Source organism: Mustela putorius, unplaced genomic scaffold (assembly GCF_011764305.1).
Source record: "Mustela putorius furo isolate JIRA1106 unplaced genomic scaffold, ASM1176430v1.1 tig00003853_pilon_pilon_pilon, whole genome shotgun sequence".
NCBI lineage: Eukaryota > Metazoa > Chordata > Mammalia > Carnivora > Mustelidae > Mustela > Mustela putorius.
Window position 1 is genome coordinate 17,202,806 of NW_025422005.1, and position 27,800 is coordinate 17,230,605.

General features: G+C 46.9%; 1 protein-coding gene across 4 annotated transcripts; it reads right to left on the reverse strand.

Moving 5' to 3' along the window:
• Nucleotides 1-3,379: 3,379 nt before the first annotated feature.
• On the reverse strand, nt 3,380-27,631 carry CNR2 (cannabinoid receptor 2). 4 transcript variants are annotated; one of them, XM_045063951.1, is made up of 4 exons: nt 27,417-27,631; nt 13,285-13,398; nt 12,847-12,934; nt 3,380-5,889 (listed from the first exon to the last, which is right to left on the reverse strand). In XM_045063951.1, the coding sequence occupies exon 4, from the start codon at nt 5,842-5,844 to the stop codon at nt 4,762-4,764; it is 1,083 nt and encodes a 360-aa protein (XP_044919886.1). In that variant the 5' UTR covers nt 5,845-5,889; nt 12,847-12,934; nt 13,285-13,398; nt 27,417-27,631; the 3' UTR covers nt 3,380-4,761. The 4 variants fall into 4 exon arrangements, with proteins under 4 accessions (XP_044919886.1, XP_004741243.1, XP_004741242.1 ...); XM_004741186.3 differs by lacking the exon at nt 13,285-13,398; XM_004741185.3 differs by lacking the exon at nt 13,285-13,398 and having other exon boundaries at nt 12,847-13,067.
• Between the last annotated feature and the right edge of the window lie 169 nt (nt 27,632-27,800).

The following is a 27,800-nucleotide window of genomic DNA, read 5'->3' on the forward strand; positions in this document are numbered from 1 at the left end:
TCCGGATCGGCCGTTCCTGCAGCGCCCCCTGTCGCTCAAACGGAGAAAGACACAAAGTGTCGTTGACCGCGCTCCGCGGGACGGACGAATGAATGCTGGGGAAGGGACATCACAGCCGGGTTCAGTCGTGAGAGTATGGGAGCCCCAGTGCGTGCCGAGCGCTGAGAGTAGTCCGTTTTGGCATTGGGAGCCATAGGGGACTTCTTGAACTGTAGTAAAGAAGAGCAAGCCGGGAGGCAGGAATACCAGATGGGAAGGCATCGTGATAGCCCTAGCAGAAATACGGGGTGGAGGTATAGGGAGAGGAAGTATTACCAGGGAAGAGGAAGGAGAAAGGTGGGCACTGAATAAGGAAGAGCCTCTGTGATCATTTTGTCTGTCTTGTATTTATTGAGCTTGCTTTGGGGATTCTGAGGCAATACAGAGAGCTTAATGTCTTATTGGGAAAATAAGACCCTTTGGCTGCCCCCAAAGGAACGTTTTTCGAGTAAGCAGGGTGAGAAATTGAGAGCCGCAGGTCAAAGAAGTTCCCATGTCAACCTTCTCTGGTAGGGAGGTCACCGGTTGCTTTACAATTTGTATGCTGTGTGCTCAAACAGGTCATCAGGTGGGAAAGGTCTAATGACCCCGCGTGGCACACAGTCAGTCCCCACCTATCAGTGAGAGAACTGCAGCATATCAGAGTTTGAAGATCGTGGATGCTATCCCTTTCCCTACTCTTCCCATTTTACAGAGGAGGAAACTGAGGCCCAGGGAGGGAACTGGAGTCGCCCAAGATCACACTGCTCATTTGAGCAGGGATAGGAGGAGAATCCAGGTATCCTGGTGGGGAATCTGTACCTCTGAACAAGCCTCTCCTCTCTCACACCCTGGGAGGGGCAGGGACCTGTGTTGACAGAACCAAGCACTTCCTCATTCCAGGAGCTGCAAGGAAACACAGTATCTTTCGCTGATTGAACAGCTGTTTTATCTCTAGTGTTTTCTCTGCAAGATTATATTGAAATAGTGCCCAGAACAGTAAGCACTGACACCTCAAAAAACCAAACCAAGACAAAACCCATTTTGTTTGCACACATCTTCTCGTGATCAGAGTGAGTAATGGTCTTTGGTGTTAGAGAACTCATCATGGGGAGGATAAAATGGGACACTATGGCCTTCGCAGCTCCTTATTCTCATAACCAACACGTAAATCTGCAGGGACAAGCAAGAGACATGACAACAGAGTGGACAAAGCTGGAAGTTGGGAAACCTGCATTTCTAGCACTGGATACCATCTTGTTGGGTCGTCTTGGGCAAGTCTTGTCCACTGAATGGGCCCGTTCCATCATCCAAACAATGCGGGCAGCTCTCTCTTGCATCCAGGGCCCTCCTTCTCTGCTTGCTCTCCTCCTCCATAAACTAGTTCTTTACTTAGGGCAGAAATGAAGCGTGGATGTGAAAAGAGAGAGGTAGAAAGTGATGAAGTGCATTTAATTCAATGATTTTTTAAACTCTAGTTTTATTCCTTAAACATTAAATATTTACTGATTTATTCTAGGAACTTAAGCATTTTCTTTGCTAAAGGGAGAAAAGACCCCGCCAACGAATAAAGAAAGGTATGTCCAAACTTTAAGGAGTCACAAGTTTACCTTAAAAACTCATGCCATGTCTTTGCCTTACAAAAAGATAGGTATCTGGATTAAAATGAAATTTGATGTTCCAAAGTGCTTTTCAGGAGCAGTTTTGTTCCACAGATGTTGACCAGCACTCTTAAGACTCTGTGCTTTTGGGCACCTGGGTGGCTTGTTTGGTTAAGTGTCTGCACTGGGCTCAGGTCATGATCCCTGGGTCCTGGGATGGAGTCCTGGGATCCAGTCCTGTAAGGGGCTCCATGCTTAGTGGGGAGTCTGCTTCTCCCTCTGCCTCTCCCCACTCCCCTGCCCACTTGTGCACAGGCTCTCTCTCTCTCTCTCTTGCTCTCAAAGAAAAAAAAATCTTAAAAAAAAGACTATGCTGTTATGAAGAATAGCCAAATTATGGAAAGAGCCCAAGTGTCCCATTGACTGATGAATGGTTAAAGATGTGGGGAGGTGGAAATAAGTATATATATAAATATAAATTTATAAATTTATATATAAATTTATATATATTTATATATTTATTTATATTTATATTATATATGTGTGCATATATATGTATATACATATATATTATGATTAGGGAACAAACAAGAAGAACATATGGGAAGAGGAAAAAAAGTGGGATGGAAGCAAACCATAAAAGATTCTTAACAAGAGAACAAACAGGGTTGACGGAGGGAAGGGGTTGGGTGAAGGGCTAAATGGGTGATAGATAAGTATTAAGGAGGGCACTCGTCACGTTGAACACTAGAATTAACTAGAATTTAAATAAAAATTTAGGGGAAAAAAGGGCTCTATGCTGGATTGTCCATAGAACTGGGGACCAAGACTCGAACATGGAGGTCATCTCATGGGGGAAGACTAGCCAGTGACTGCCACTTAATACAGTCCATGATATGGACTGTAATCGAGGGGTTTACTTTGTTCTTGGGGGACTGTATTGAGTTGAATAATGTCCCCCCAGATTTCAGGTACACTCGGAACCAGTGAATGTTTCCTTATTTGGAAATAGTCCTTGTAGATGTAATTTGTTCAATTAGGATGAGGTCATACAGGATTAGAATGTGTCTTAATCCAAAGATTGACATCCTTGAAAGAAGACATCAAGAGATAAGGTGAAGAGAGGAGGGTCATATGAAGGCAGAGATTGAAGTTATGTTGCTACAAGCCAAAGAACTTCAGGAGCTGCCAAAGGTTGGAAGAAGCAAGGAAAGATACTCCCTTAAACCTTTGCAGGGAACATAGCCTTGGTGATGCCTTGATTTTGGACTTCTAGCTTCCAGAAGCTTCCATGAAAGAGTAAGTTTCTGTTGTTTAAAGCCACTTGGTGGAAAAAAATTTTTTTTAAGATTTTTATTTTTAAGTACTCCCTCCACCCAACGTGGGGCTCGAACTCACAACCATGAGATAAAAAATAACACATTCCACCAACTGAGGCAGCCAGGAACCCCCAAGAAATTGATACAGGACATAAAATGAAGTATATTGAGAAATAACATTAAGATTGCAGCAATCTGATGTTATGGAAATCGAGTATTATTCCTAATCAAGCAGAAATTGACTAAACTAGGCCAAGAGGTTAGTGGTAAAGGGCGGCAGGCTTTGGAAACTCCAGCTTTGGGTATGTATCAGCAGTGTGATCTCAGGCGAGTGATTTTTTTTTTTTTAAAGATTTTATTTATTTATTTATTTGACAGAGAGAGATCACAAGTAGGCAGAGAACTAGGCAGAGAGAGAAGGGGAAGCAGGCTCCCCGCTGAGCAGAGAGCCCGATGTGGGGCTCGATCCCAGGACACTGAGATCATGACCTGAGCCGAAGGCAGCGGCCTAATCCACTGAGCCACCCAGGTGCCCCAGGCAAGTGATTTTTGCCTCTTAAATGTTTCCTTATCAAAAAAATATGAAGGTACCAAGACCCTCTTGTTCAGGTTATTCTGAAGACTAAGTAAAATACTTCATTTGAAAGCACTTATCCCAGTGTGTGGCACATAGTAAAGATTCAATAAAGACCAGCTGGCATTTATGACCAGAGCACATAGTAGGTCTACCGTACCTAAAGTTGCCTCAATTAATCCCTATCACATGACCTTGATGATTTCCTTCATTGTACCACCAGTAATTATCTTCTTTAGTGGCTGTCTTCCCACCAAAATGTAGAATGTAAACCCCATTAGACAGGGGGAGAACCTATCTAATTTATGGTGCACAACCAGGACTTAGCACAAAGGCTGGCATGTATTTGTGAGATGGGTGCATGAGTGAATGGACAGTGGGCACCTTGTCTTGCAAACAGACAATGGAACTGAACTGAGGGGCAACTGGGAACGATTTGGGGTTTTATAAAATCTTAGTGAATGCCTTCCTTTTTCTTGGAGTTAGACTGAGCCATTGCCTGCTTCCAGTGGAAGGACTTCAGAGGGGCCACAAAATTCTCTGAAAATTCTGTGTCAGCCAGTCCCAGCCTCCCTTGTATTTCCCAGGGACCTAGGAGGTCACAGTGGCTGTGAGTGGAGATTATCAGGGAGTCAAGTGGGGTCATTGCCCTAATAACAAGATTCCTTGAACTAGAGGCTTGTCAATTACCTATGAAAGAGGTAGGATCAACACCCTTGGTCCTCATTGTATCAAATTTTTTGGTCCTCAGTAGGAAAGGGTGACCAGAGAGTGGGGTCTTTTATAGCCTTAGAACCAAGGAAGTCCCAATAATCAAGCAAGAACAGGGTTGGCCAGCCATCCCATTTGACATCTTGAGATCCTGGGAAAATAATCCATTCATCTTCTCAGATGTCCTCTGAGTCCCTCATTGCTGAGCCTGAAGGCTCCATCTGGCTCCCGCGCTCTCTGGAGGATGCAAGCTCTACGCCCTCTTGTTAGGGGAGGTTCTCCTAACCTGAACGTGCACTGAGCCTCCTCAAGCCTTTTGCCCACTTTGCCACTCCTCACAGGGCTTAGGTATTCAACAGTCTGCATGCAAACAGGTATGGCCAGGTTACCTGCCAGAGTCAATGCCATCAGTCATCAGCGAAAAGGGGTAAGTGTGCAAGCCTCTGGGGCCTGGATCAAGTAAGACAATAGAGTCAAGGCTGCTCCTCCAGGGAGTGAAATGACTCTGATTCAGCTTGTTTAAAACTGTGAAAACTCATCAGCATTCAGAGCAGTTTAGTCCTCTAGAATCAGACCACGGGGTGATTTTCACATCAGCCTCTGTCTCAGTGACTGAGGACCTTGGGACTTCTTTGTTTCCTTCAAGTCCGAGTCTCCTCAGATGTTTCCTCCAGTGGGCCAGCCAGTGGTGGGCAGAAGAGCGGATCTCCCCACTCCGCAGGGCATAGATGATGGGGTTGATCATGGAGTTGACAAGGCAGAGCAAGGAGAAGAAGGCAAAGACCTTCTTGACCTGGTCGCTTAGGGTGGTGGTCAGACTGTAGACCATGAGGGCCAGTACTGGGAGCCAGCATATGAAAAGCACGGCCAGCACCACCCCCAGGGTCTTGGCCAACCTCACATCAAGCCTCATTCGCACCATTCCTGGCATCTGCCTGTCCTGGTGTTCAGCCAAGCTGGCTACATGCTGATGGGCTTTCCAGAGGACATGCCCATATGTGTAGATGATGCCAGAGAAGAGGAAAGCAATGAACAGGAGCCAGCCCAGCAGATAGTCATTGGGGATCAGGGGGAATAGCTCAGAGCAGGGACTGGGGCAGCAAGTCCATCCCATAAGGGGCAGGTAGGAGACCAATGCTGAGAGGACCCACATGATGCCCAAGGTTGCCAGTGCCCTCCCACGGGTGAGTAGGATTTTGTATGTAGGTGGATGGCACAGACAGAGGTAGCGGTCAATGGCAGTCAGTAGTAGACTGCCCACAGAGGCTGTGAAGTTCATAGTCACGCTGCCAATCTTCAGTAGGAAGACAGCCTTGGAATCCATGTCATGGAAGACATGGAACTCCACAAAGTTGCAAGCAAAGATCACACTGGCAAGGAAGTCAGCCACCGCCAAGCTGCTGATGAACAGGTATGAGGGCTTCCTGCGGAGCCGGTGGGAGGACAGGATCAGGCAGAGCACAGCCAGGTTCTCCAGGGCACTTAGCAGGGCAAGAGAGGTGCACAGCACGGCAACAGCTATCCTTTGGGAACTGTTCAGGACCATGTACTCTTTCATGGGGTCTAAATCCAAGCCATCCTTACAGCCATTGGCTGCCTCCATCACCCAGCGTCTCTCCATGAGGTGGGTCCCTTGGCTCCTGCTGGGCTTGTCAAGAAGCCTTTGCTGTAGTACAATGAGAAGAAGAAAGGAGTCTTTTTCAATCAGGCAATAATGACTTCACACAGTCAATATAGCTCTAGACCAACCCTTTACCTGTGTTGAGGAATCACATCTTGAAATAGCAATTTACATTTTGTTCCTTTATATTTTGCCCTCTTTCCATTCTACTGGGTCACTAGATCTGTACCGGTTGCCTTAGGAAAGGTATGTGGGAATTCAAAATGCAGAAGTGGCCTGTGAGGTTTTCAGTCTTTTGTTTCCAAAAAGACCAATCCTGAGACTTCCCTTTAAAAGAGAAATCTTCAAGGGCCAATAACTAAGAGATCAAAACCAAGAAAAAAAGGAATCCAGAATACTAAGATGGAGGGGATTTTTCCATTGGTTTTCTGTTCTGTTTTTGTTTATTTGTTTGTTTGTTTGTTTGTCTGTTTTGGTAAGTACGATGCTGAGGTTTTAACAACAAAGACAAAACTTTGTCATCACATCAGCAGCGTTGCCAGATAAAATATAAGAATCCAGATAAACCTGAATGTCAGATAATTAATCTTTTTTTTTATAAGTATGTTTTAAATATTGAGAAACACCAAACCAGAGCACCCAAATATTACATGGGACATCATTAGATACTATTAGAAAGCAAACTTGAAATTTCTCCAGAGGAATATACCTTCTAGCCAGGGTACATGAGTTTCCCACATGAAGGGACCCATGGGATTTGAACTCCCAATGTAAAATAACAAAATATGTAAGGACATGTGAATAAGAGTTCTCAGGAATGTCAGTAGAATGAGACTTTCAAGGACTTCAGTCATTCTTGGGAATACGATTAATATAATTAAACTGTAAGGAATCAAAACCATGAGTACATAATGGAAGACTGCCTAGGCAGATTGAAAAAGAATCAAGTAGAATATCTGGAATTCTGGAAGTGAAAAACAAAGTCTTTGAAATAAGAACCCTTAAAGGTAGGTGAAAGAACAGAACAGATTAGTTGGAAAGCATTGATCCCGAAGGTAGATCTGGACATTTCTGAAAATGCAGCACAAAGAGACAAAGAGATGGGGCAGATGAAAGAGAGGCTAAGGACTGAATGAAAAGTCCTAGAATATATCTAACTGGAGTTTCAGAAGGGAAGAATAGAAGTGGGGGTGGGCATTGCGGAGGTCATAGAAGGGGCTGCGGAGAGTGGAGAATTGTCCAGAATTCTCCTTATCCTCCTCAGATGCAGAAATCACAGTGCACTACAAGCAGAATTTATTAATTTATTTACTTATATGTTTATATATTTATGACTTTCATTTATTTATTTGAGAGACAGCGAGAGAGAAAGCATGAGAGAGTACAAGCAGGGAGAGGGAGAAGCAGGCTGCGTATGCAGCAGGGAGCCTGATGTTGGGCTCCATCCCAGGACCAGGGACCACGACCTGAGCTGAAGGCAGCCCCTTAACTGGCTGAGCCACCCAGGTGCTCCTATTATTTATTTTCTTAAAAAGTTTTTATTTACTTGAGAGAGAGAGAGAACATAAGCTGGGGAGAAGGGCAGAGAGAGAGAGAGGAAGAAGCAGGCTCTCTGCTAAGCAGGGAGCTTGTCCCACGGTTTGATCCCATGACAAGATGGGATCAAGATTTTACTCAGATCATGACCTGAGTAAAAGGCAGATGCTAACTAACTGAGCCACCTAGGCGCCCCTACAAGCAGGATTTTAAAAACAAATTAATTCCATATTCACATATATCATCATAAAACTTCAGAACACGAAAGACAAAGAGAAAAAATTAAAAGCAATCAGAAAGGACACAATAGTAGCAAGTGAATTATAATGAAACTTAAATGCAGATTTTCCAATAACAACAAAAGCCAGAAAAAAGGAGGGGGGGCGCTAAACTCTAACTCAAACTAAAGAAATAAAGTCAAGTTGTCCATGAACAGACGCTTCCTGAAGAAACATCTAAAAGGTATGCCATCAGCAGAAGGAAATTCTTCACAGAGGGAAGAACAGAGAGGCAAGAAGGAATTGTGAACAGATATGTTTCTAAATGTATGAGCAAATGAAAACAAATGTCTGTATAAAGCAGTAAGAATAGGGGCGCCTGGGTGGCTCAGTGGGTTAAAGCCTCTGCCTTCAGCTCAGGTCATGATTTCAGGGTCCTGGGATGGAACCCTGCATGGGACCGACTCTGCTCAGCAGGGAGCCTGCTTCCCCCGCCCCCCCCTGCCTACTTGTGATCTCTGTCAAATAAATAAATAAAATTTTAAGAAAAGCAATAATAATAATGCTAATGATTGATTTGGAGGTCATAAAAACAAAATGGAAGTAAAATTGTGAATCACAGAAATATAAGCCAAGAAAAAGATGGAGTTGAAGCTTTATTTAGACTATTTAGGCTTTTAAAAATCAAGCATTGAATTTCTGAGTATAAAATCAGCCAGCCACTCCTCACAACCCCGGTACAGCAGCTCTTTCTGCCAATGGGTCCTGTCCCTGTGCTTTAATAAACCACCATTTTCCACCAAAAAGAAAAAAAAAAAATCAAGCATCATCTCTTACCTGCTGGTTGACTTTGATAGTTTATTAACTGGGCTCCATGCTTTTAACCAGACCCATCTTTAATGTAATTTCAACACAGCAGCAGGAGTGATCCCTTTAAAATACTTCAGATCATGCAACTTCTCTGTTCGAAACCTTGCACAGGGACCATTCCATTCAGTGCAAAAGCCAAACAAGGTGCTTACAGTGGCCTAGAAGGCTTTAAGTGTTCTGGCCCCATTACCTCTCTGATCTCCCTCATGTCATGCTTTGCTTGGTCAACCAGCTTTAGCCACACTGGCTGCCTGATGGGTCCAACCCCCTGTCACAGGGCCTTTGCACTGGCTGTTCCCTCTGCCTGAGCCCTCTTTCTCTAGATATATGCTTGACTCAGGCTCTCACTTTTTTCAAGTCTTGGCTCAAGTTTTACCTTTTCAATGACAGCTTTCCTACCACTCTAATACAGTAACTCACCCCATCCTTCTGCTCTTCTGGTCTCCCTAACTCTGCTCTGTCCCCACCCCCCATATCACTTACCATCTTTTTTTTTTAATTTAAATTTTAATTTTCTTAAAGATTTTATTTATTCATTCGATAGAGATCACAAGTAGACAGAGAGGCAGGCAGAGAGAGAGGAGGAAGTAGGCTCCCCGAGGAGCAGAGAACCCAATGCGGGGCTCAATCCCAGGACCCTGGGATCATGACCTGAGCTGAAGGCAGAGGCTTTAACCCACTGAGCCACCCAGGCGCCCCCACTTACCATCTTCTAACATATACCCTACATCACTTACCTATTTATTTTGTTTTATTGTTCATTGTTTGTTCCACTAGAATTTAAATTCTGTGAGGTCAAGGAACTATTTTGTCCACTGATACAAGGTCTTTGAGTAGTATCTAATACATAATAGGTACTCAATAAATACTTGTAGGCTTGAGATGAAATGAGATTGAATAGCAACTGATTCTAGCATTCTTTTCTCAGAAGCTGATCAATTAAGCAGACAACATACTAATTAATAGAATGTATAAGATTTGAATATGCAATTAACAACCTGGATTAAATAGTCCTATATGGAACTCAACACCCAATAACTGGAGAAGACACATTGATTTCAAGTAAAGGTGGACATTTATCAAAACTGACTGAGTCTTGGGTGAAAAGTAGATTTCAACAAATTTAAAATAATCTGTAACATATAAATCATGTACTCTAACCACAGTGCAATTTGTTAAAAAATCAAGAACTTAGGGGCACCTGGGTGGCTCAGTGGGTTAAACCTCTGCCTTCGGCTCAAGTCATGGTCTCAGGGTCCTGGGATGGAGCCCTGCATTAGGCTCGCTGCTCAGCAGGGAGTCTGCTTCTCCCTCTCCCTCTGCCTGCCTCTCTGCCTACTTGTGATCTCTCTCTCTCTCTGTCAAAAAACAAAATCTTTTTTTTTTAAAATCAAGAACTTAAACATATAACTAACAAACTTCATAAGTACGAAGCATTAAAAATAGACTCCTGAGTAATTCTTGAGTCAAAGAATCTGAAAGGGAATTAGGAAATACTTAGAATTGTAACATTAAAACCTGTGGGCTCTATCTGCGCAGCACCAAAAAGGAAATGTATAGCCCTTTGTGCTCATATTAGAGAAGAAAAAAGACAAATGTCCTAAACATCACAAAATTAGAAAAAGAACAACTGTAAATACAAAGAAGGCAGAAGACAGAAATCATAAGACCAGAAATTAATGACATAGGAAAGCAAAGGAGACTAGAAAAAACTGGAAAGACTGAAGCCAGTTTTTTGAAAAGATAATAAAACAGGCAAACCTCACATTAGATTTCTGAAGAAAAAAAGAGAACCCAGACAGAAGAATAAAGACATGAACAAGAAATCGTCGATGATCCTTTGAAAAGATATCTACCCTCAGTAGCAACCACAGAAATGCAAGTTCCCCTCATACCAGACTGGTAAAAAATTCAACCTTTCTATGACAGAGTGTTGAAGAAGGCACGGACCAACGAGGACTTCCAGCGCCTCCAGGGGAGGGGGGCAAGTTGGCACAACCACTTTGGAGAGCAACTCTGCGAAATCTGGTCTGGTCCATGTGACCGGGCGCTTGGATGCATCAGCTCCTGGGAATGTGCTCCTGAGGGACCCTGACACGTGTGACCGATGACACAGGACTGTAAGAGTATACATTTCCTTCTCTTGTTCCTTATTTATTTATTTAATAATGTGGCAACTAGGAAATTGTAAACGACAGGTATTTCCTTCATGTCTTTAGGGGAATAGCGCTAGCCCAAGCCAAGGTGGTGTACTGCTCCTGGAGAGCCAGGGCAGGGCACCCTGCTCAGCAGCCATTGCCGGAAGCCCCTCCTGGCTCCCCTACTCCCCAAGATCCTCTGCCATTTCCCAGATTGTTCTACTTTCTTGCACCTTTGCCCACACATTCCCACTAAGGTTCCTTTCTCTTTCTTTACCCTACTTCAGAACTCATCTTTCAACCCGTAAAGATTTCCCTGATGCCCTGTCACACAGGAAGCTCGCAGCCCTACTCTGCTTTAGTTTGTAACCAGTTCCGCACTAGGCTTTTCTCCAACCAGATTAATAACGGAACTAACCAACGTTTGTATGGAATTTAAATTCTACAGAATAATTTCCACAGCCACAATCTAATATAATCCGTATAACTTTATAATATAAAACGTATGGGTATTGGAGTGCCTGGCTGGTTCAGTCAGTATAGCCTGTGACTCGATCTCAGGGTTGGAAGTTCGAGCCCCACAGGGGACATGGAGCTCAAAAATAAAGGGTGCCTGCGTGGTTTAGTCGGTTAAGCAGCAGATTCTTGACTTCAGCTCAGGTCATGATCTTAGGGTCCTAGGATCTAGCTCCAGGTCGGGCTTCTTACTCAGCACAGTCTGCTTGAGATTCTCTTGCTCCTTCTCTCTCTGCCTCTCCCCGCCCTGAGTCATGTTCTCTCTCTCCAAATAAATAAAATAAAATAAAAATTATGGGTATTGTTATTTCACAGAGACATTAAACCACTTGGCAGAGGCCCCACAGCTTGTTAAGGTCAGAGACTGGGTCTCCATTATTTCTGGGTCTTCAGTGCATTGTACATGCCTACACACAGTGGGTGCTCAAAAACTCCCTATGGAATGAACCCATTTGGATGGAAAGGGGCTGCCTCAAATGGAGTGGGCCCCAAGTAGGAGTGTAAGGAGAGCAGCACATCCTGTTCCTTGAAATTCCAGCCTGGCTGCATTGTTCAAGATACCAAATGCCTCGGGTTTCCCATTTCTCATCTGTAAGATGGGTTTTGTGAGGGTTTAAGTAAGTTAATACGATACCTGTGCTTATTATTATTATTCCAAGCATCTTCAAATGAGGATAATTCATCTACTGTGTGTGGTTGTTAAGAATAACATGCCTGACACATCTGAAGAGCTCAATAAATGGCAGCCCTTATTATAATCCCGTATTTTAAAATTTTAAAAAAAAGGGGCACCTGGGTGGCTCAGTGGGTTAAAGCCTCTGCCTTCAGCTCAGGTCATGATCCCAGGGTCTGGAGATGGAGCCCTCCAGACCTCTGCTCTGCGGGGAGCCTGCTTCCCACCCCCCAACCCCGCCGCCTACTTGTGATCTCTGTCTTTCAAATAAATAAATAAAATCTTAAAAAAAAGATTGTATTGATTTATTTGGCCGAGAGATCGAGAGAGTGAGCATACAAGCAGGGGGAACAGTAGAGGGAGAAGGAGAAGCAGGCTTCCCCCTGAGCAGGGAGCCCAATGTTGGGCTTGATCCCAGGTCCCTGGGATCATGACCCTAACTGAAGGCAAATACTTAACTGACTGAGCCACCCAGGTGCCCCTGTTTTTAAAAATTTTAAGAGAGCAGAACAATTTTTACAATTGATGGAACCCCTGTTCCTAAGTCAGGTAAAATCTGTGTCCATATCACCTTTGCCCTCTCTTCAAGGCAGTCTGAAGAGGAGATCAAAAACCTCTCATCTAATTCAGCTCCATCATTTCAGCATTGAGAAAACAGTCCAGGGGTAGGGATGTAATGTCCTGAGCTCACCCAACCAAAGGGCAGCGGAGCTGGAACTAGATTTCATATCCCAAATCACAAGACGAGACCCTTGGTCTGGAGGCGCAGAGATGACCCTGTGCACAGAAGCTGTGAAGGGGCATTTGCCTGGGACAGAGAGCAGGTGCTCAGTGTTGCCAGAACCACACCAGAGCTGAGACAGGAAACGGTGCCAGCTTCGTTCTCGGCACTGGTCACGAATGAGTGACAGTGCAAGGCTTTCTCAGTTCCCATGTCCCCACCCTGCCACTTTGGGAAGCTTCCTTCCTGCACTGTACTGCCCCAGCCAAACTCCCCCGTCCCCGTATTTCCCTTAGGAAACAGTCCCCCTCTCATCAGAGAATGGCTTACCCCACGCAGAGTCCAGCCTAGAAGAGCGAGGCCGGTGTGGTGGCTGCCGGCATGCTGAGCTTCACCCAGGTCTGGTCTGGCCACTGACCTGTGGTATCGTCCAAATTAGATAAGGGCAGGAAACGCAGGCCTTTGGATGGGGGGGGGCGCCTAACAAGACAACATCCGACTGCAGCAGGATGCGGAGAGCAACAGGAAACCCAGCTCCCTGCCTGGTTCCCCTGTGGGCAGATAGAAAAACCTTCTGGAATCAGAGTGTCTGACTCCTAGACGGGCCTCCTCCCCAGGGCAAGGACGGGCATCTGAGTGCCCAGCACGGAGGGAGACTCTGCAGGGCCACTAGTTCCACCCGCTGCCATGGCTGGTCATGTGACTCTGGGCAAGTCCCTTCAACTTTCTGAGCCCCTTTTCTCTCATATGAAATGACAAGGACAATACCTGTCCCAGTCTCTTTGGAAAAAGCTGTTGGCGGATGGCTTCTACCGAGGCTTTTTCACTGGGTCCACTGTGATGGGGTCTCCATCCTTTCCAAGCATGTGTAAGACTTTACACCTGTGCATTTGTCAGGGGAAAGCGTTCATGTTTTTTACCCCATGTCCGGGGAGTTCCAAATAGTAAGAAGGACGGAGGCAGACAAAACCATTTCGTGACTGACTCTGTACAAAAGGACAATTGAAAGAGAACCGATCCACCAACCAAGTGCCACCCCGCCTTAGGACAAGCCAAAGCCTCAGAGCTACCTGACAAGCTTTGGTCAGATAGCATGTTGGTGCTCGGCAGCTAAGCCGCAGCCTGCAGCCTGCTTGGGCTGAGTGGGTGGGAAGAGAACCTTCAGGTGAGGGGGTGGTGGTGGGGAGGTGCAGGGAGTTGCCCCTGGGGGGTTTTCCACCTGAACTGAAAGTACGAAGTGAAAATGAATGCCATGGTAACAACTGCCCCCGCGTTCCTAGCGTTTAAAGCCAGGGACAACCTGTGAGGTGAAAAGAACGTGACTCTCTGACTGTGGTCACTACACCTACAGTGAAAAGCTGAGATTAGAGGCCAAGAGCCAGCATCTTTCTCTCTGACTGGGAGTGGGGGATGGGGTGGGTGGCTGCCGTCCTGGGGTCCAGTTCCTGTTCTGCTACTGAGCTTCTTTGGATAGCTCCTTTCTCCTTTTTGGGTCTTTCTTTTTTCATCTTTCTTTCTTTCTTTTTTCTTTCTTCCTTTCTTCTTCCTTTCTCTCACTCTTTTTTTTTTTTTTAATTTTATTTATTTATTTGACAGAGAGAGAGATCACAAGTAGGCAGTAGGCAGAGAGGCAGGCAGAGAGAGAGGAGGAAGCAGGCTCCCCGCTGAGCAGAGAACCCGATGCGGGGGCTCGATCCAAGGCCCCTGGGATCATGACCTGAGCTGAAGGCAGAGGCTTAAGCCACTGAGCCACCCAGGCGCCCCTCTTTCATTCTTTTTAAAAAAAGATTTTATTTATTTATTTGGCACAGAGAGAGATCACAAGCAAGGGGAGATCACAGCTGTAGGAAGGGACTCATGGGGGCTTCCTTCCACATTCCTTCTCCCAGTTCCCCTTGGTGTTTGACAGCACTTGGCTGCAGGTTGTAAGGAAGTTCTCTGGAGTTTTGGGCTGTAGGCTATTGTCCTTTGCCCAAATCTTATCTATTTTTTTCAGGTCCTAAATCAAGGCCACCTTCTCCAGGAAGCCTTCTCTGATTTCTCCCAGTCCCTCCAGGTGGATCAAACTCATTGAGTCCTGCTGCATGGATCACTGTCTACCTTCTATTCTTTATAAAAATCTGTTTGACCTGCAGAGGCAGAGGGAAAGGGAGAGGCAGGTTCCCTGCTGAACAGGGAGCTTGACCTGGGGTTCTATCCTAGGACCCTGGAATCATGACCTGAGCTGAAAGCAGTTGCTTACCTGACTGAACCACCCAGGCGCCCCTCTTTTCTCATCTTTAAAGCAGGTGAGTAGACTGGGTGATTTTTTAAGTCTCCTCTGGGATATTCACCACATCGAATCCCAGTGTTGCAGGTTTTGCAACCAGACCTCTCTGGATTGGAATCCAGCTCTCTGCTTTATGGGCTGTGTGACATTGGGCAAGTTACTTCATCTTTTTGGGCCTCTGTCTCATTCATTTGTAAACGGGAGAAATACCACCCTTATCACATTGTTGTGCAGATTAAGTAACAGAAGTTTACTAAACTTGGGGCACTGTGCCTGGCTCCCAGCACATGTCCAGTGAAAGGCAGGAAGTGACTTCATTGAGTTAGTTTATAGGATTTTACAGGATTCTGTGCTTGAGTCTTGTCTGACCCACATCTGAGAGCTGAGGCAGATGAAAATCTCTCTGTTTATTCTCAGCTGACACTTTGCCACCACGTGCCACCACGCTTTTAAAAAGCCATCACGTTTTTTAAAAACTTATTTGGAGGGGCCTGTCTGGCTCAGATGAAACAGCGTGTTACTCTTGATCTTGGGGTAGTGAGTTTGAACCCCACATCAGGTGTAGAAATTACTTAAATAAATAAAACTTTAAAAAAATAAAAAATAAAAATCTGTTTGACCTGCATGACCTTCTGGACCTGCTTCCCAGCAGGCTGGGCTCTTGTGCTGTGTCCAGCTGTAGGAAGGGACTCATGCGGGCTTCCTTCCACATTCCTTCTCCCAGTTCCCCTTGGTGTTTGACAGCACTTGGCTGCAGGTTGTAAGGAAGTTCTCTGGAGTTTTGGGCTGTAGGCTATTGTCCTTTGCCCAAATCTTATCTATTTTTTTCAGGTCCTAAATCAAGGCCACCTTCTCCAGGAAGTCTTCTCTGATTTCTCCCAGTCCCTCCAGGTGGATCAAACTCATTGAGTCCTGCTGCATGGATCACTGTCTACCTTCTATTCTTTGTATCAATAATATATGTCTCATCTTGTTTCCTGGACTGTGAGCTTCTAGATTTGAGAGTAGAATCTGGGCGAGAGAGTGATGACATCTTTGTATTCTAGTTCCCCTCACACTGAAACAAAATTCTTTTAATGACAGGTTCCAAGCTAATCTAAGCAGCCCTTATGGAGATGGAAGTCAGCCCTGAGAAGGGAGACAATTAGATGGCCCTTGAGCCTCTACTCTCTCTTCCCAAATCATGACAGACATTGCCCATTGGTCCCAGTCCCTCATCCCGAGCCTCACCATGAGCTCCTCACCATGAGCTCCTCACCATAGCACTGCTTGCCCAGGGAACCAGATTTCTGGAAAGACTGGAAACCACAAACAGCAGGTCAAAAGCAGAAAGTGAATCGAAAGACTAGCAACTGTCCTTGCTCTTGACCTTGTACTCTTGACCTTGTAAATAGACAACTACGGTAGTCATCCGAGGGGTGGGGGAACAGCATGTGGGTGAAGGAACCTAAAATCCCTTCTGCGGTGTAAGTCCAGGAGAAGTTTATTGATGCAAGGCAAAATGTGGAAATTGTCCTAGGGGAGAGAAGCAAAGGGCTGCCCAGACCGATTGATTGAGTGATTGATTTCTAAGATTTGTATTTATTTGACAGAGAGAGAGAGCAAGCAAGCACAAGCAGGGGAGCAGCAGAGGGAATGGGAGAGGCACACTCTTCCCTGAGCAGGGACCCAGATGCGGGGCTCAATCCCAGTACCCTGAGATCATGACCTGAGCTGAAGGCAGATGCTTAACAACTGAGCCACACAGGCACCCCCAAGGCTGATTTCTTTAGTACTTTCTCTTTGGATTTCCAGCACTGGAGCACAGGGCCTGGCATAAAGCAGGCACTTTGATATTTTAAAATCAACTTATTTAATAAATGAATGAATGAATGAATGAATGAACAAATGTAAGCTGGGGAAAAAAGCAGTCTTCTTCAGAAAGACTCTGTGTTTTCTTTTCCCTCAGCTGCCAGGAAGCTCAGAACTAAATCCGATGTAAACCTGCAGTCCTGAGTCATTCAAGGTTGGTTCCTGATTCATTTCTTCTTCTTCTTCTTCTTTTTTAAAAGTGGTTTCTAATGTTTTGCTTTTATTTCCACTGCCCTAATTCATAATATAGGCCACCTCCAGTCCTTTAAGGAAAGAATTTGTAATTTATAGAATTGGCACAAAGGATCATCATTAAGGCCATTCTTAAATATCTAGTGGTTGGCAAAGAAACTCATGCCCCATGTGTGGAGCTAGAAGATTCCATCCCAAGTCGGCTGTCCACCCACCATTCACCATTCCCATCCAGGAGTCTGTGGGGCCACCGCCTGCTGTCTCGACACTCATTCTTCCTGGACCTTCCTTCCTCATCTATCTGTATCAGCTCCAGCCTCTCTCCTGGGAGGAATTAAGCTAAATGGTGCCTGAGGCCTCTTTCCACTGCAGCAAAGATTAAGGGCCAAGGTTTTGGAATGAAACATTGCTGGCTTCACATCCCAGCCCTGTGTGTGGGCTGTGTGACCTGGGGGGCCAGTTTCTCAAATTCTCTGAGCCTCAGTTTCTTCATCTGTGGCTGGGGACATGATTACTACCTGCATTGTTGATGTGCAGATTACATAATGATTTAAAACAATTAAGCAATCGCGTGGGTTTCTGAGTGAGCTGTAGTGTGTTTGTGTGTGACACGGTGGAAAGAAAAGGGTCCCAGGTTAGGAATGGGACGCTCAGGGTTGGAGCCTGGCTCTGACACCAGATGGTTCTAGGGCGTAGTCACTTTCTCTCCCTCTGCCCTGCACTGCCGTCTGCAAAGAGGATCAGGGCATAACGATGATGAGGCTTGGCACTGGACCAGCACTCTCTGCACATTATCTCATTCAAACCTCCAAACAACCCTGCAAAGCTGGTATAATTATTTTCCATATTTTACAGATGAGGAAATTGGGGCCCAGAGATTTAAGAAATTTGCTGGGGGCCCCAGGAACCCACAGTCTTGTTCATGCCTCTGAAGCCCCAGGGAAATCCTGTTATTTTACATTCTTTAATTCTTCGTAATCAACTAACTGATCTGAAATCTCCCCACAGGACAGTTTGGTTGAGTCTTTTCAAATATCTTCTTCCTTTTTTCAGCTACCTTATACTCCAGCAACGTACCTTTTAAGGAATGAACTACTAATGCCCATATTGTATTTGACAGTTTGCATAATTTTCCCCACTGTTATCTGAGGCAGGTAGCATTTCTTGAGCAAACAAGTTCAGAGAAGCCATGTCACCCAAAATTTACAGCAAGTGACGGGCAGAACTAGGACTTGAGCCCTTGTGCTTTGACAAAGTCAGGTTCGTAATGGGACAGGAGCTAATGCAGGACCCTGCCTAGGGTGATGGTTCTAAAACAACAGACAGGCAGGCCATCTTTGGTCTTTAGCCCCAGGGGCAATTTGCATCATTTCTCTTTCTGGCTTTTTCCTCTATTGACCAATTTCATTCAGTAATGCCTCCCTGGCTACATTAGTGGGTCTAAATTTTAGTCTTATCCCCACCAACCTGGTGGAGTCCTCATCTCCTCACCTCCAAGGATTTGCCAGTGAGGCTCTTGGGCTTTGGAGTTAGACAGACCTGACTTCCAGTCCTGGCACCACCAAACGTTAGCTCTATGCCCTCAGATGAAGTCACTACTTTATTCACTTGTTTTCCTCATCTGTAAAATGGGAGTAAACAAACAGCGCACTCTTCATTGGTGGTGGTGAGGCACAAGAATTAATTGAGATAGCATCATGCTTAATACGGTGCCTGAAACACAGTGAGCCCTCCACTGATGGCAGATTATATATATATATATATATATATATATATATATATATGTAAAATATACAGTAGCCAGACAATATATATAAAATACGTATGCATATTACAGCTTTCTTCTGACTTCCGCAAGTTCTTTGCTAACTGGCACTGAATGAGAGTGACTATGGCTTCTCTGTCATGCCCTTGGGCTGGTGAAGGGGGTCAAGGAGAAAGGCTGAGAGTCATGAAGGGGGGATGGGGCAGTGTTAGGAGAACAGAGGGAAAAGATCATGTTTCCATTCAGGATGTTTGGTGTTGAGTGAACGGGAATGAAAGGGGGAGTGCTGGGGGAGTCTGACGGATTATTAACCAGGCTGGGAAAAGGAAGTCAGCACCTGTCAGCCTGCAGTCCAGACAAGAGCCCTGGGCCAAGGAGACAGGTTCCAGTCTGGGATGGAACTGAAGGCTGGGTAACCTCAGGCGAAACGGCTCCTCTTCTCTGTCTGCTCATCTGCATCACCATTGGGTTTTTGATGATACCTCAAAGGGTCCTTCCAGCTTGGAAGCTGTGCAGTTAACCCCAAGGGATGCGGTGGAGGCCGGGTGTGTGTGTGGGGGGATCATTCGGTTGCAGACGAGCTGGCGTGAGAAAGCCTGCTCCGGAAAGCCTGGAGCAGCGGTTCTCAAACTCTGCCATCTCAGCACCCCTTTATCCTCCTAAAAGTTACCCAGATTCTAAAGGGCTCTCATTGAGGTAGGTTCCATCTTTTACTATGTACTGTATTAGAAGATAAAATTGAAAACTTAAAAAATGTATTGAAGATACCTTGGGCGCCTGGGTGGCTCAGTGGGTTAAGCCGCTGCCTTCGGCTCAGGTCATGATCTCGGAGTCCTGGGATCGAGTCCCGCATCGGGCTCTCTGCTCAGCGGAGAGCCTGCTTCCCTCTCTCTCTCTCTGCCTGCCTCTCCATCTACTTGTGATTTCTCTCTGTCAAATAAATAAATAAAATCTTTAAAAAAAAAAAAAATCTTAATAAAAAAAAAAAAAAAAAGAATACCTATTACACGCTAATAGGGATAACATATTTCTCATGAGAATGTCTTTGGGGGAACCTCTTAACGGTCTGGGCAGTTGGATTTTCATCTCTGCTTCTGCGTTCAGCCCATGGCCATATGTCACTGTGGTTAAAGTAGGTGAAGAAAATGAATTCGTCACTGTCCTGTCATACTTCCTTTGTGGCGGGCACTCTAAGAGGTATTTTACCCACAAAGTCTCCTTTATCTTGTAAATTGCACTTTTGGATAGATTGTCTCATCCACTCCCCCGACGTTTTTCTAAGAGGAACAGGTGGGTAGGAGGGGCAAAGGGGTGGGGTGGAGGGAGAGAATCCCAAGCAGGCTCCATTTCCAGCACAGAGCCTGACACAGGGCTTAATCTCGTGACCCTGCGATCATGACCTGAGCCAAAATCAAGAGCCAGACGCTGAACCCACTGAGCTACCCAGGCACTGCTTTCCCTGTTTTAAGATGAGAAGCTGAGGCTTAGCTAGATGGATTTAGCCAAGGTGGCGCAGCTTGCAGGTGGCAGAGTCAGAACTCAGTCCTAGGCCATGATGCTGGTGGCCGGCCTGGAGGGAGGGGCATCTTTCCCATACTTTGGGCAACAATCTCTTCCTTCTCCTTTTCCTCCTTTCCTCCCTGGACTGTTTGCTCCAGCCAGGGCCGCCAGCGCCTCCGTTAGCTGCCAGGATCTCAGCGCCAAGAGAGCAGGTGTTCGTTGTCTGTTTCGGTCACTACTGTGTCTCAAGTGCCTGGCACCCAGCCTGGCACATGGTAGCTACTCGGTAAATATTTGCCGAATGAATTGGTTGAAGGACTTCTTGCCGATACTTGTGAAAATCCTGAAGGAGGGTGACTTTCTTCAAGATTTCCAAAGGAGACACAATGGATCTCTCTACTCGGGGAAAGAAGGCCGACGGAGTGTGTATCAGCAAGAAGGGCATCTCAGGCTTAGCATTTCGGAAGTGATTCCCAAAGGCTCAATGGCGAGAGGAACTTAGGACAAACCTTTCGGAGCCTCACCTACCCTGCTGTAAACGGGGGAGGGTAGGATCGTGGGCGACTGCACCTTAATACACGCCACTTGCTGTGTGCCAAGCATGGCTTTGCCTGTGATCTTGGCTAATCCTCACAAGAAGCAAGGGAAGGCAGTGCTATTATCCTTGGCACTGTTTTGCAGACAAGGCGACCAACGCACATAGAGACGAAGTGACTTGCCTGAGGTCCTACAGAAGGGCAGAGCCCAATTTGAACCCAGGCTCAGACCTGTAATCATCAGACCTTCTGCTCCCGGTTGCTCAGCTGGCTTCTGCAGCCTTCTCCTGGGGACCTCTATCCTTTCTGGGGGGCTCCTTGAAATTCCGTGAGTAGCATAAGGTCCCCTGCTTCCTGCCTCACCAGATCCCAGGGTTCAGAGGGTCTCAGGATGGGCTGTCTGGTGACATGTGTCTTAGTTCTGTCCCAACAGGGAGCTCCCCTGTGATTCAGGGCTCCCATTCTCTGCCCTTCTCCTTCATCTTTATAATAGGAATTAAAAGGCCTCTACCTCTCTTTCAAAGAAAACCTGCTACAGAAAAGTTTGAAGGCTCAGTCACTGTAAAGTCTAAATGACTGATCACAGCGCGTGGATCTCCGTGACCCTGAGGGTGGCCGGCTACGTGTGAAAGCTTGGTTATCCGTCATTGGGAAGGGTGTGGTGTGTGTGTGTGTGTTTAAAGATATATTTATTTATTTGGGAGAGAGAGAAAGAGAGTGCAAGTGGGAGGTGAGGTGGGGGCAGAGAGAGAGGGAGAAGCAGACTCCCCACCGAGCAGAGAGCCCAGTGCAGGGCTGGATCCCAGAACCCTGAGTTCAGCACCTGAGCCAAAGGCAGACACTTAACTGACTAAGCACACCCAGGCACCCCAGTTAGGGAACATTGTTAAAATCATACCTGGAGATGGCTGGTCACCCCTTCTGACCATGAAGTGCTCTTTGTAGGGCAAACAAGACCTTAAAACCATGATGACGAGAACTTTTTATGGGGCTTCTCTATACAGCAGAGAGTAGGCTATATTCCCGAGTGGCGGACACTGGGAATCATGAGCCATTCCCCCAGCCTCCTTGACTTCTTCCTGGCTCCCCAGATCCTAAAGGGCAGGGTCCCTACCCTAACTTTGATTCTGGTTCTTTCTAGTTGCCGCAGTGGGGTTTGCGATTCGGACTGGTTCTCCCAGCAGGTAGGAGTGGTGACAGAGCAGGCCAGTTCTTGAAACAGCAGTGAGCATGACAGTAATAGGAAGTAACACTGAGTGAGCGCTTGTTGTATACCGTGTGCTGGACACCGTTCTGTGCACTTGACATATTAACTCATATATTCTGCATGACAAGCCAACCAGGGCACTGGAAGTAGTCCCATTTTATAATTGAGGAAACTGGGACCTGCGAGGGGGCTGATGCACAGGCTTGAGGCCACTGACGTCTGGGTGGTGACAGAGTGGCTAGAGGTCACAGAGAAGCTGAATGCAGGCTGATGAGTGAATTAAATCTGGAGTGGGCCATCAGGCCATGGAGAGATGGGGAGAAGCCGGAGACGGGCCAGACCTCGGGGGAGGTGATGTTCACACGCACTCCGCCTACCCCTTTGTGATAGAGCGAATAATGTGCACATGCGTATCTGCTTGCTTTGGGGCCTGGGGTGGTGAAGAGGAAGGCCTGTTCTCATTTCTGGCCTGGAATTTGGGATCAGACCCAGTGTACTGATTCCCTTGGTACATAACGTGCAAGAAGACCTGGGTTTCCATCTCCTGCTTCCGTAAAGGGAGGTGATAAACAGATAAGGATCAATGGAGGCTAAGAAGGAAACTTACAGGGACACCTGGGTGGCTCAGTCAGTTCAGTGTCTGACTTCGGCTCAGGTCATGATCTGAGGGTCCTGGGATCAAACTCGGTGTCCGGCTCTGTGCTCAGTGTGGAGTTTGCTTCTCCCTCTCCCCCCTCTCTCCCTTGCTCATTCGCTCTCTCTGTGTCAAATAAATAAATAAAATCTAAAAAAAAAAAAAAAAAAAAAGAGGAGGAATATATAGACAGAGGTTTAAAAGGCAGCCCCAAGTCATAGCTGTGAGTTCTGCTGCTGCCTCTCTTATTAGATCTGTGGTCTCTTGGGCAAATGGCCTCACCTCCCGGAGCCTCAGTGTCCTCATCTGTAAAAAGGGGATAATGAAAGTTTCTCCACTCAGGGCCGTTGTGAGGAGTAAATGGAGAAGGCGGCACATTGCAGATGCGTAGCACAGTGCCTCGCTGGCACTCAGTCTACCCTCAGTAAATGTTAACCATTATGTCTCTTGTCTATGTGCTGGGCTCTCTGAGGATCGTGCCCCAAACAGAAAGAGTAAAATAAAATAGAATGAGGGGGTCAGACTGGAATGTGTCTAGTCTCTTGTGACTCAGGAACTGTTTCACAGTAATATATCATGTTAGAAACCCCAATGGGAATTAGTTGGGCCATTTATTTTTATTTTTATTTTATTTTTATTTTATTTGTCAGAGAGAGAGAGGGAGAGCATGAACACAGGCAGACAGAATGGCAGGCAGAGGCAGAGGGAGAAGCAGACTCCCCGCCGAGCAAGGAGCCCGATGTGGGACTCGATCCGAGGACGCTGGGATCACGACCTGAGCCGAAGGCAGCTGCTTAACCAACTGAGCCACCCAGGTGTCCCAGTTGGGCCATTTCTTGATTTTGTATGGCCCGTGAAGAAGGAAGTGATTTTAAGTCAAATGTACTATTTTCAATAAGAGAATCGGTTCAAAATTTTCCCTCGCATTTATTTTAAACCATTTATAATACATGCATGATCTGTGAAGAGCAATTCTGACTTCTCTTCACTTTCCAAGGGGCACCTGTTTTTGGTCTCTGTACACTCAGGATGGAAGAGATGGCCTGGTGGGTGAACACATTTTGAAGTGATGTTTTATTGGGGGACCAAATGGACATTAAAGTAGGCTGAGATATAACAAGAGAAGGGAAATCATTTTCGGGACTGGAGGGTTTGAATTCTGACATGTGACACTTAGACAGCTGATTTGGACCTTTTTAGAAGAATCTTAAGCAAGAGAAAATAGATCTCGGGTCCCTGTTGGCAAGCATCTCCCTGCATGTCCCCTGCAAGTGGAGATCGCCTTTAGGCCTGACACAGGCGAAGACAGAGCACATGTTATTTTCTCTTTCTCTTTTTAAAAAGATTTTATTTATTTATTTGACAGACAGAGATCACAAGTAGGCAGAGAGCCAGGCAGAGAGAGAGAGAGAGAGAGAGAGATGGGGAAGCAGGCTCCCCGCTGAGCAGAGAGCCTGATGCGGGACTTGATTCCAGGACCCTGAGATCATGACCTGAGCCGAAGGCAGAGGCTTAACCCACTGAGCCACGCAGGCGCCCTTCTCTTTTTAACACTTTTCAGAATTTCGGGATGTGCAGTAATTTCCCTGGTAAGCTATATAAGAAATGTGATCAGATAAACACAATTTAAGGCTTGAGGTAAATTTGCAGGGAAGAGATCAACTTTCTTCTCCTTATTTCCTTGTGTTTCTGACATCAGAGTTCCTTTTGCATCATGTCTTTAATCTGGTTCATTAAGGGTGTAAATTAAATAAAAAATGATGAAGAAAAAGATCAACCTAAAACTGTATATCAATGGCCAAATGATAAACATCCTGGTTGGAAGAAATTAGATCATCATTTGTTTGATCACTGCTAACTTCTGCTTTTGATTCTTCTGTTTATCTTAAGAAGCTCTCACACTGAGAAAAATACCTTTTAAGTAGCAAAATAATTACTCACTAATTTTTTAAAAAAATGGAACCAAGCTCCATGACCTTCTAATGGTGTGAACCTTCTGGAACACCTCCCTTCCTGTTAGGCAAAGCTGGTGGAAAATAATGAAAACACAGATCTGGGTTTGCGGCTTGTCTCTGCCATTTACCTGCTGTGACTGAGCGTTGGTGATCTCATCTGCCAAGTGGGTACCATTAAGATAGGACTCATGTGAAGTCTTGGAGAAGGTCCGTGAAATACCTTGCACCCCCTCCCGGTTTTCAGCAGGCTCCGTCCCCTGCTTTTAGCTCCGTCAGATACCCCCAGGACCCAGACAGATCCACGAAGAGTGTGGATCTGCTGTCTAGCAGAGGCAACACCGTGAACGCAGCTGTGGTTCTCAGAGGAACTTTGGGGTGGCCCCAACCCCCCAGGGAGAGAAGAGCAGAGGGGAGAGGGGAGTTGTGGTGGGAGGGGCTGCCTCTGATTCACTATGTGAGTAGAAGACTGAGGGGCTCCCCTGTAGGGATAGGAGCGGGTGGGGGAGGAGATGAGAGGCAGCAAAGCCCACAGGACATCTGACCCAACCCATTTCTGCCCAGAGGTCTCACCAACATGCTTCCAGTTTGGATGGGATCCCAGCAACCTTCTTTCCCACACTTGGCCCTAATGACCCTTGGGGGGGATCCTGCCCTTCTGGTCTACCCCACTGATCTGTCCTTTTCTTTCCTTGACCTTTGGGGGTCTTCACTGCATGGGGGTGGGGCAGGACACACCCCATGCTCTGTGGACCCCCTCTCTCCCGAGGAGATGGAGGGAACAGGGAATAATGGGTCTTAAATTCTTTTCTGAGCTTAGCTGGAAGGGGGCTGATGGTTCCTCGGGGCTGCGATGGACCACAGCACTTTCAAGGAGCTCTCCGTAGCAGGGTCCCTTGCTGGTTCTTATGGCAATAGAGCCGGTATTGTGTTCAGACAGCCCGGGGCTTGACTCCTGGCTTTGCCATTTACCACCAGCTATATGACCTTAGGCAAGGTCTCAATCCTGCGTGAGCTTCAGTTTCTCACCTCTCAGATGTGGGTGCTGACGGTGCAGCTCTCTTAGGGCTGCTGTGAGCGCCGGGCAAGAGAAGGCAGCAGAGCTAACAGAGCTACCGCACGTAGTGAACACTTTGAGGCAGGATGGTAATGTTGGGCTTCATTTTTGGAGCTGGAGAAACTACAGGTTAGAAAGATGACGTGAGGGGCACCTGGGTGGCTCAGTCAGTTAAGTGTCTGTCTTCGGCTCAGGTCATGATCCCGGGGTCCTGCGATCGAGTCCTCCATCTGGCTCCCTGCTCAGCAGGGGAGTGTGCTTCTCCCTCTGCTTCTCACCTCATTTGTGCTCTCTCTCTCTCAAATAAATAAAATCTTTAAAAAAAATAGGGGGGGGGGGTGATGCGGCTCATCTCAGGCCACCTGACCTATCAGTGAGGAGGACTTGGGTACAGCTGCTGGTCTCCCTTCAAAAAGCAGCCTCGGTGTCTCCCAGCCAAGGGACATTTTACAAGGGTTGAGGTAGAAAGCAGAAACTGTGTGAAGAGATCCCTTTTTTCTGTTCTTTGTGAAAGCCCGAGTTCAATGAGAAAGTGAAGTTGGGGTCCCAGGTGGGTGGGGAGAAGACCCTCTATCTGTGATCCAAAGCCAAGGACACAGGAGAGGTGGTTCCCGGGTCCCGGGTCCCTTGAGTTTTCACATCCTGGGCTCTGCTGTCTTAGGGAGATCGTGGGGCCTCTGGGTGAAGTTACTGGGTGGTAACCCAATCCAAGGCACAGTGGTTTCAAGTTGTGGCAAAGAATCTGGACTCCAGGCACATGAGGGAAGTGGACAGGCTGGACTTCAGGGATCCAACCCCTTTGGACAACAGGCATCCATCATAGGAGAAGCCAGGGCAGCATGAAGACTAGGTGCCGCCCTTGTTCCGTGCTCTGTATGAGGCCCTAGGATTCTGTGGGCAATGCTGGCAAGGGAGAGAAGCTAACTACACACTGAGACCCCTTTTCTGACCAGTCTGGTAGAGTGAGAGCTCTGAGTCCTACTGAATGTGCTTTAATGAGAAAGACTCAAAGAACATTCCGTGTACATCTGAGAGCTCAGGGTAAGAGTAACAGGCGCAACAAAGATGGGGAGGGAAGGCAGGAGACACACTGGAGGGCTCTGCTCAGCTGAGCCGTGCTACCATTTTGCCCACCTTAGCCACCTGCTCTCAACCCACCAAAAGATGACGTGGTTCTTTGGTAGAAATTGATGCTAGGGCCAGCGTCGTTGGGGTCCTGCCTCTCAGGGTCTGCCCCAATTCCTTTTGTGCCCCTTCTCTGCCTCAGTCCTGGGCTTTGTGTCTTCAAGGTGTCTACCTGCCACCCATTCGAGGGAAAAACAGCCTGCAGCCCCCTCCTCTTTGGCTCTGCTCCCCAGGAGCAGCAGATGGTGTGACGATCCGAATTGCCACCTTCAAGCCATTTGCTAATCCCGGGGTTCTCAGCCAGTGTCGCCACAGCCAGCCCTCCCCACAGGCCCATGAGTGCTGGTCTTGGGCCCTTGCTCTCTCAGAAGAGCAAGCTGAGTGGGAAGGAGGGGGGCGGATTTTCCTGAGGCCGTGGAGTTACCAGCGCCGAGAGTCACTTGGGTGCTGGCTTGCTACAGACCCTTGGCCTCCCCGGGGTCTAGTGTGGCGCTAACACACTCTTGAGCCGCCCCGGTCAGGCTGTCAGCGTAGAGGTGACTACCTCCTTCTGTGAGTGCTGATTCGTGGTCCTGTCCAAGGGTGAGGACCGCACAGCCCCGAGCCTTCCTGTGAGTGGTCCTCACACACCTTAGGAGTCCTCCCCATAGGGGATCAGTTTCCCGCCCCTGGACAGACCCCCCCCCACGCCCCCAGCTTCTGACATCCCTGGGGAGAAGGGGTAAAGGAGGAACACAGGTTTCACAAAACACACAGGTTCTCTGAAATGAGGAAGAGGCCCCCAAATAAAACAACAACAGAAAGTTACTCACTGTGGTCTGTGGCTGAGTTTCCAGGCCCCGCCGGGCACTGAGGAGTCCTGGTGGTGGTGTGTCTGGGAGCTGCCCTGGGTCCCAGTCAGAGCTCCTGTTCTCAGCCACCCAAGTTGGCTTTCTCTCGCGTTTACTCTTGCTCACAGATGAGTGAGCATGAGGAGGTCTGGCCTTCCGTCCTCGTCACCACTTCCCCTCTGGGTCCCCGGTGCCACAGCTTTTTTGTCCCTGTAATTGAGCCATTTCTCACAAGGAACCCTGGTCAGGGTGGGGCATAGGTATAGGCCCTGGAGTCCTCTAATCCAACGTAGCTGTTAGGACCTTGAGCAATTCACTCAATCTTCCTAAACCTTAGTTTCTTCTTCTGCAAAATGGAGGTACGGC

Coding starts and splice junctions, on each gene's coding strand:
- CNR2 (XM_004741187.3), bottom strand. CDS start 5,844: ATGGAGAGACGCTGGGTGATGGAGGCAGCCAATGGCTGTAAGGATGGC.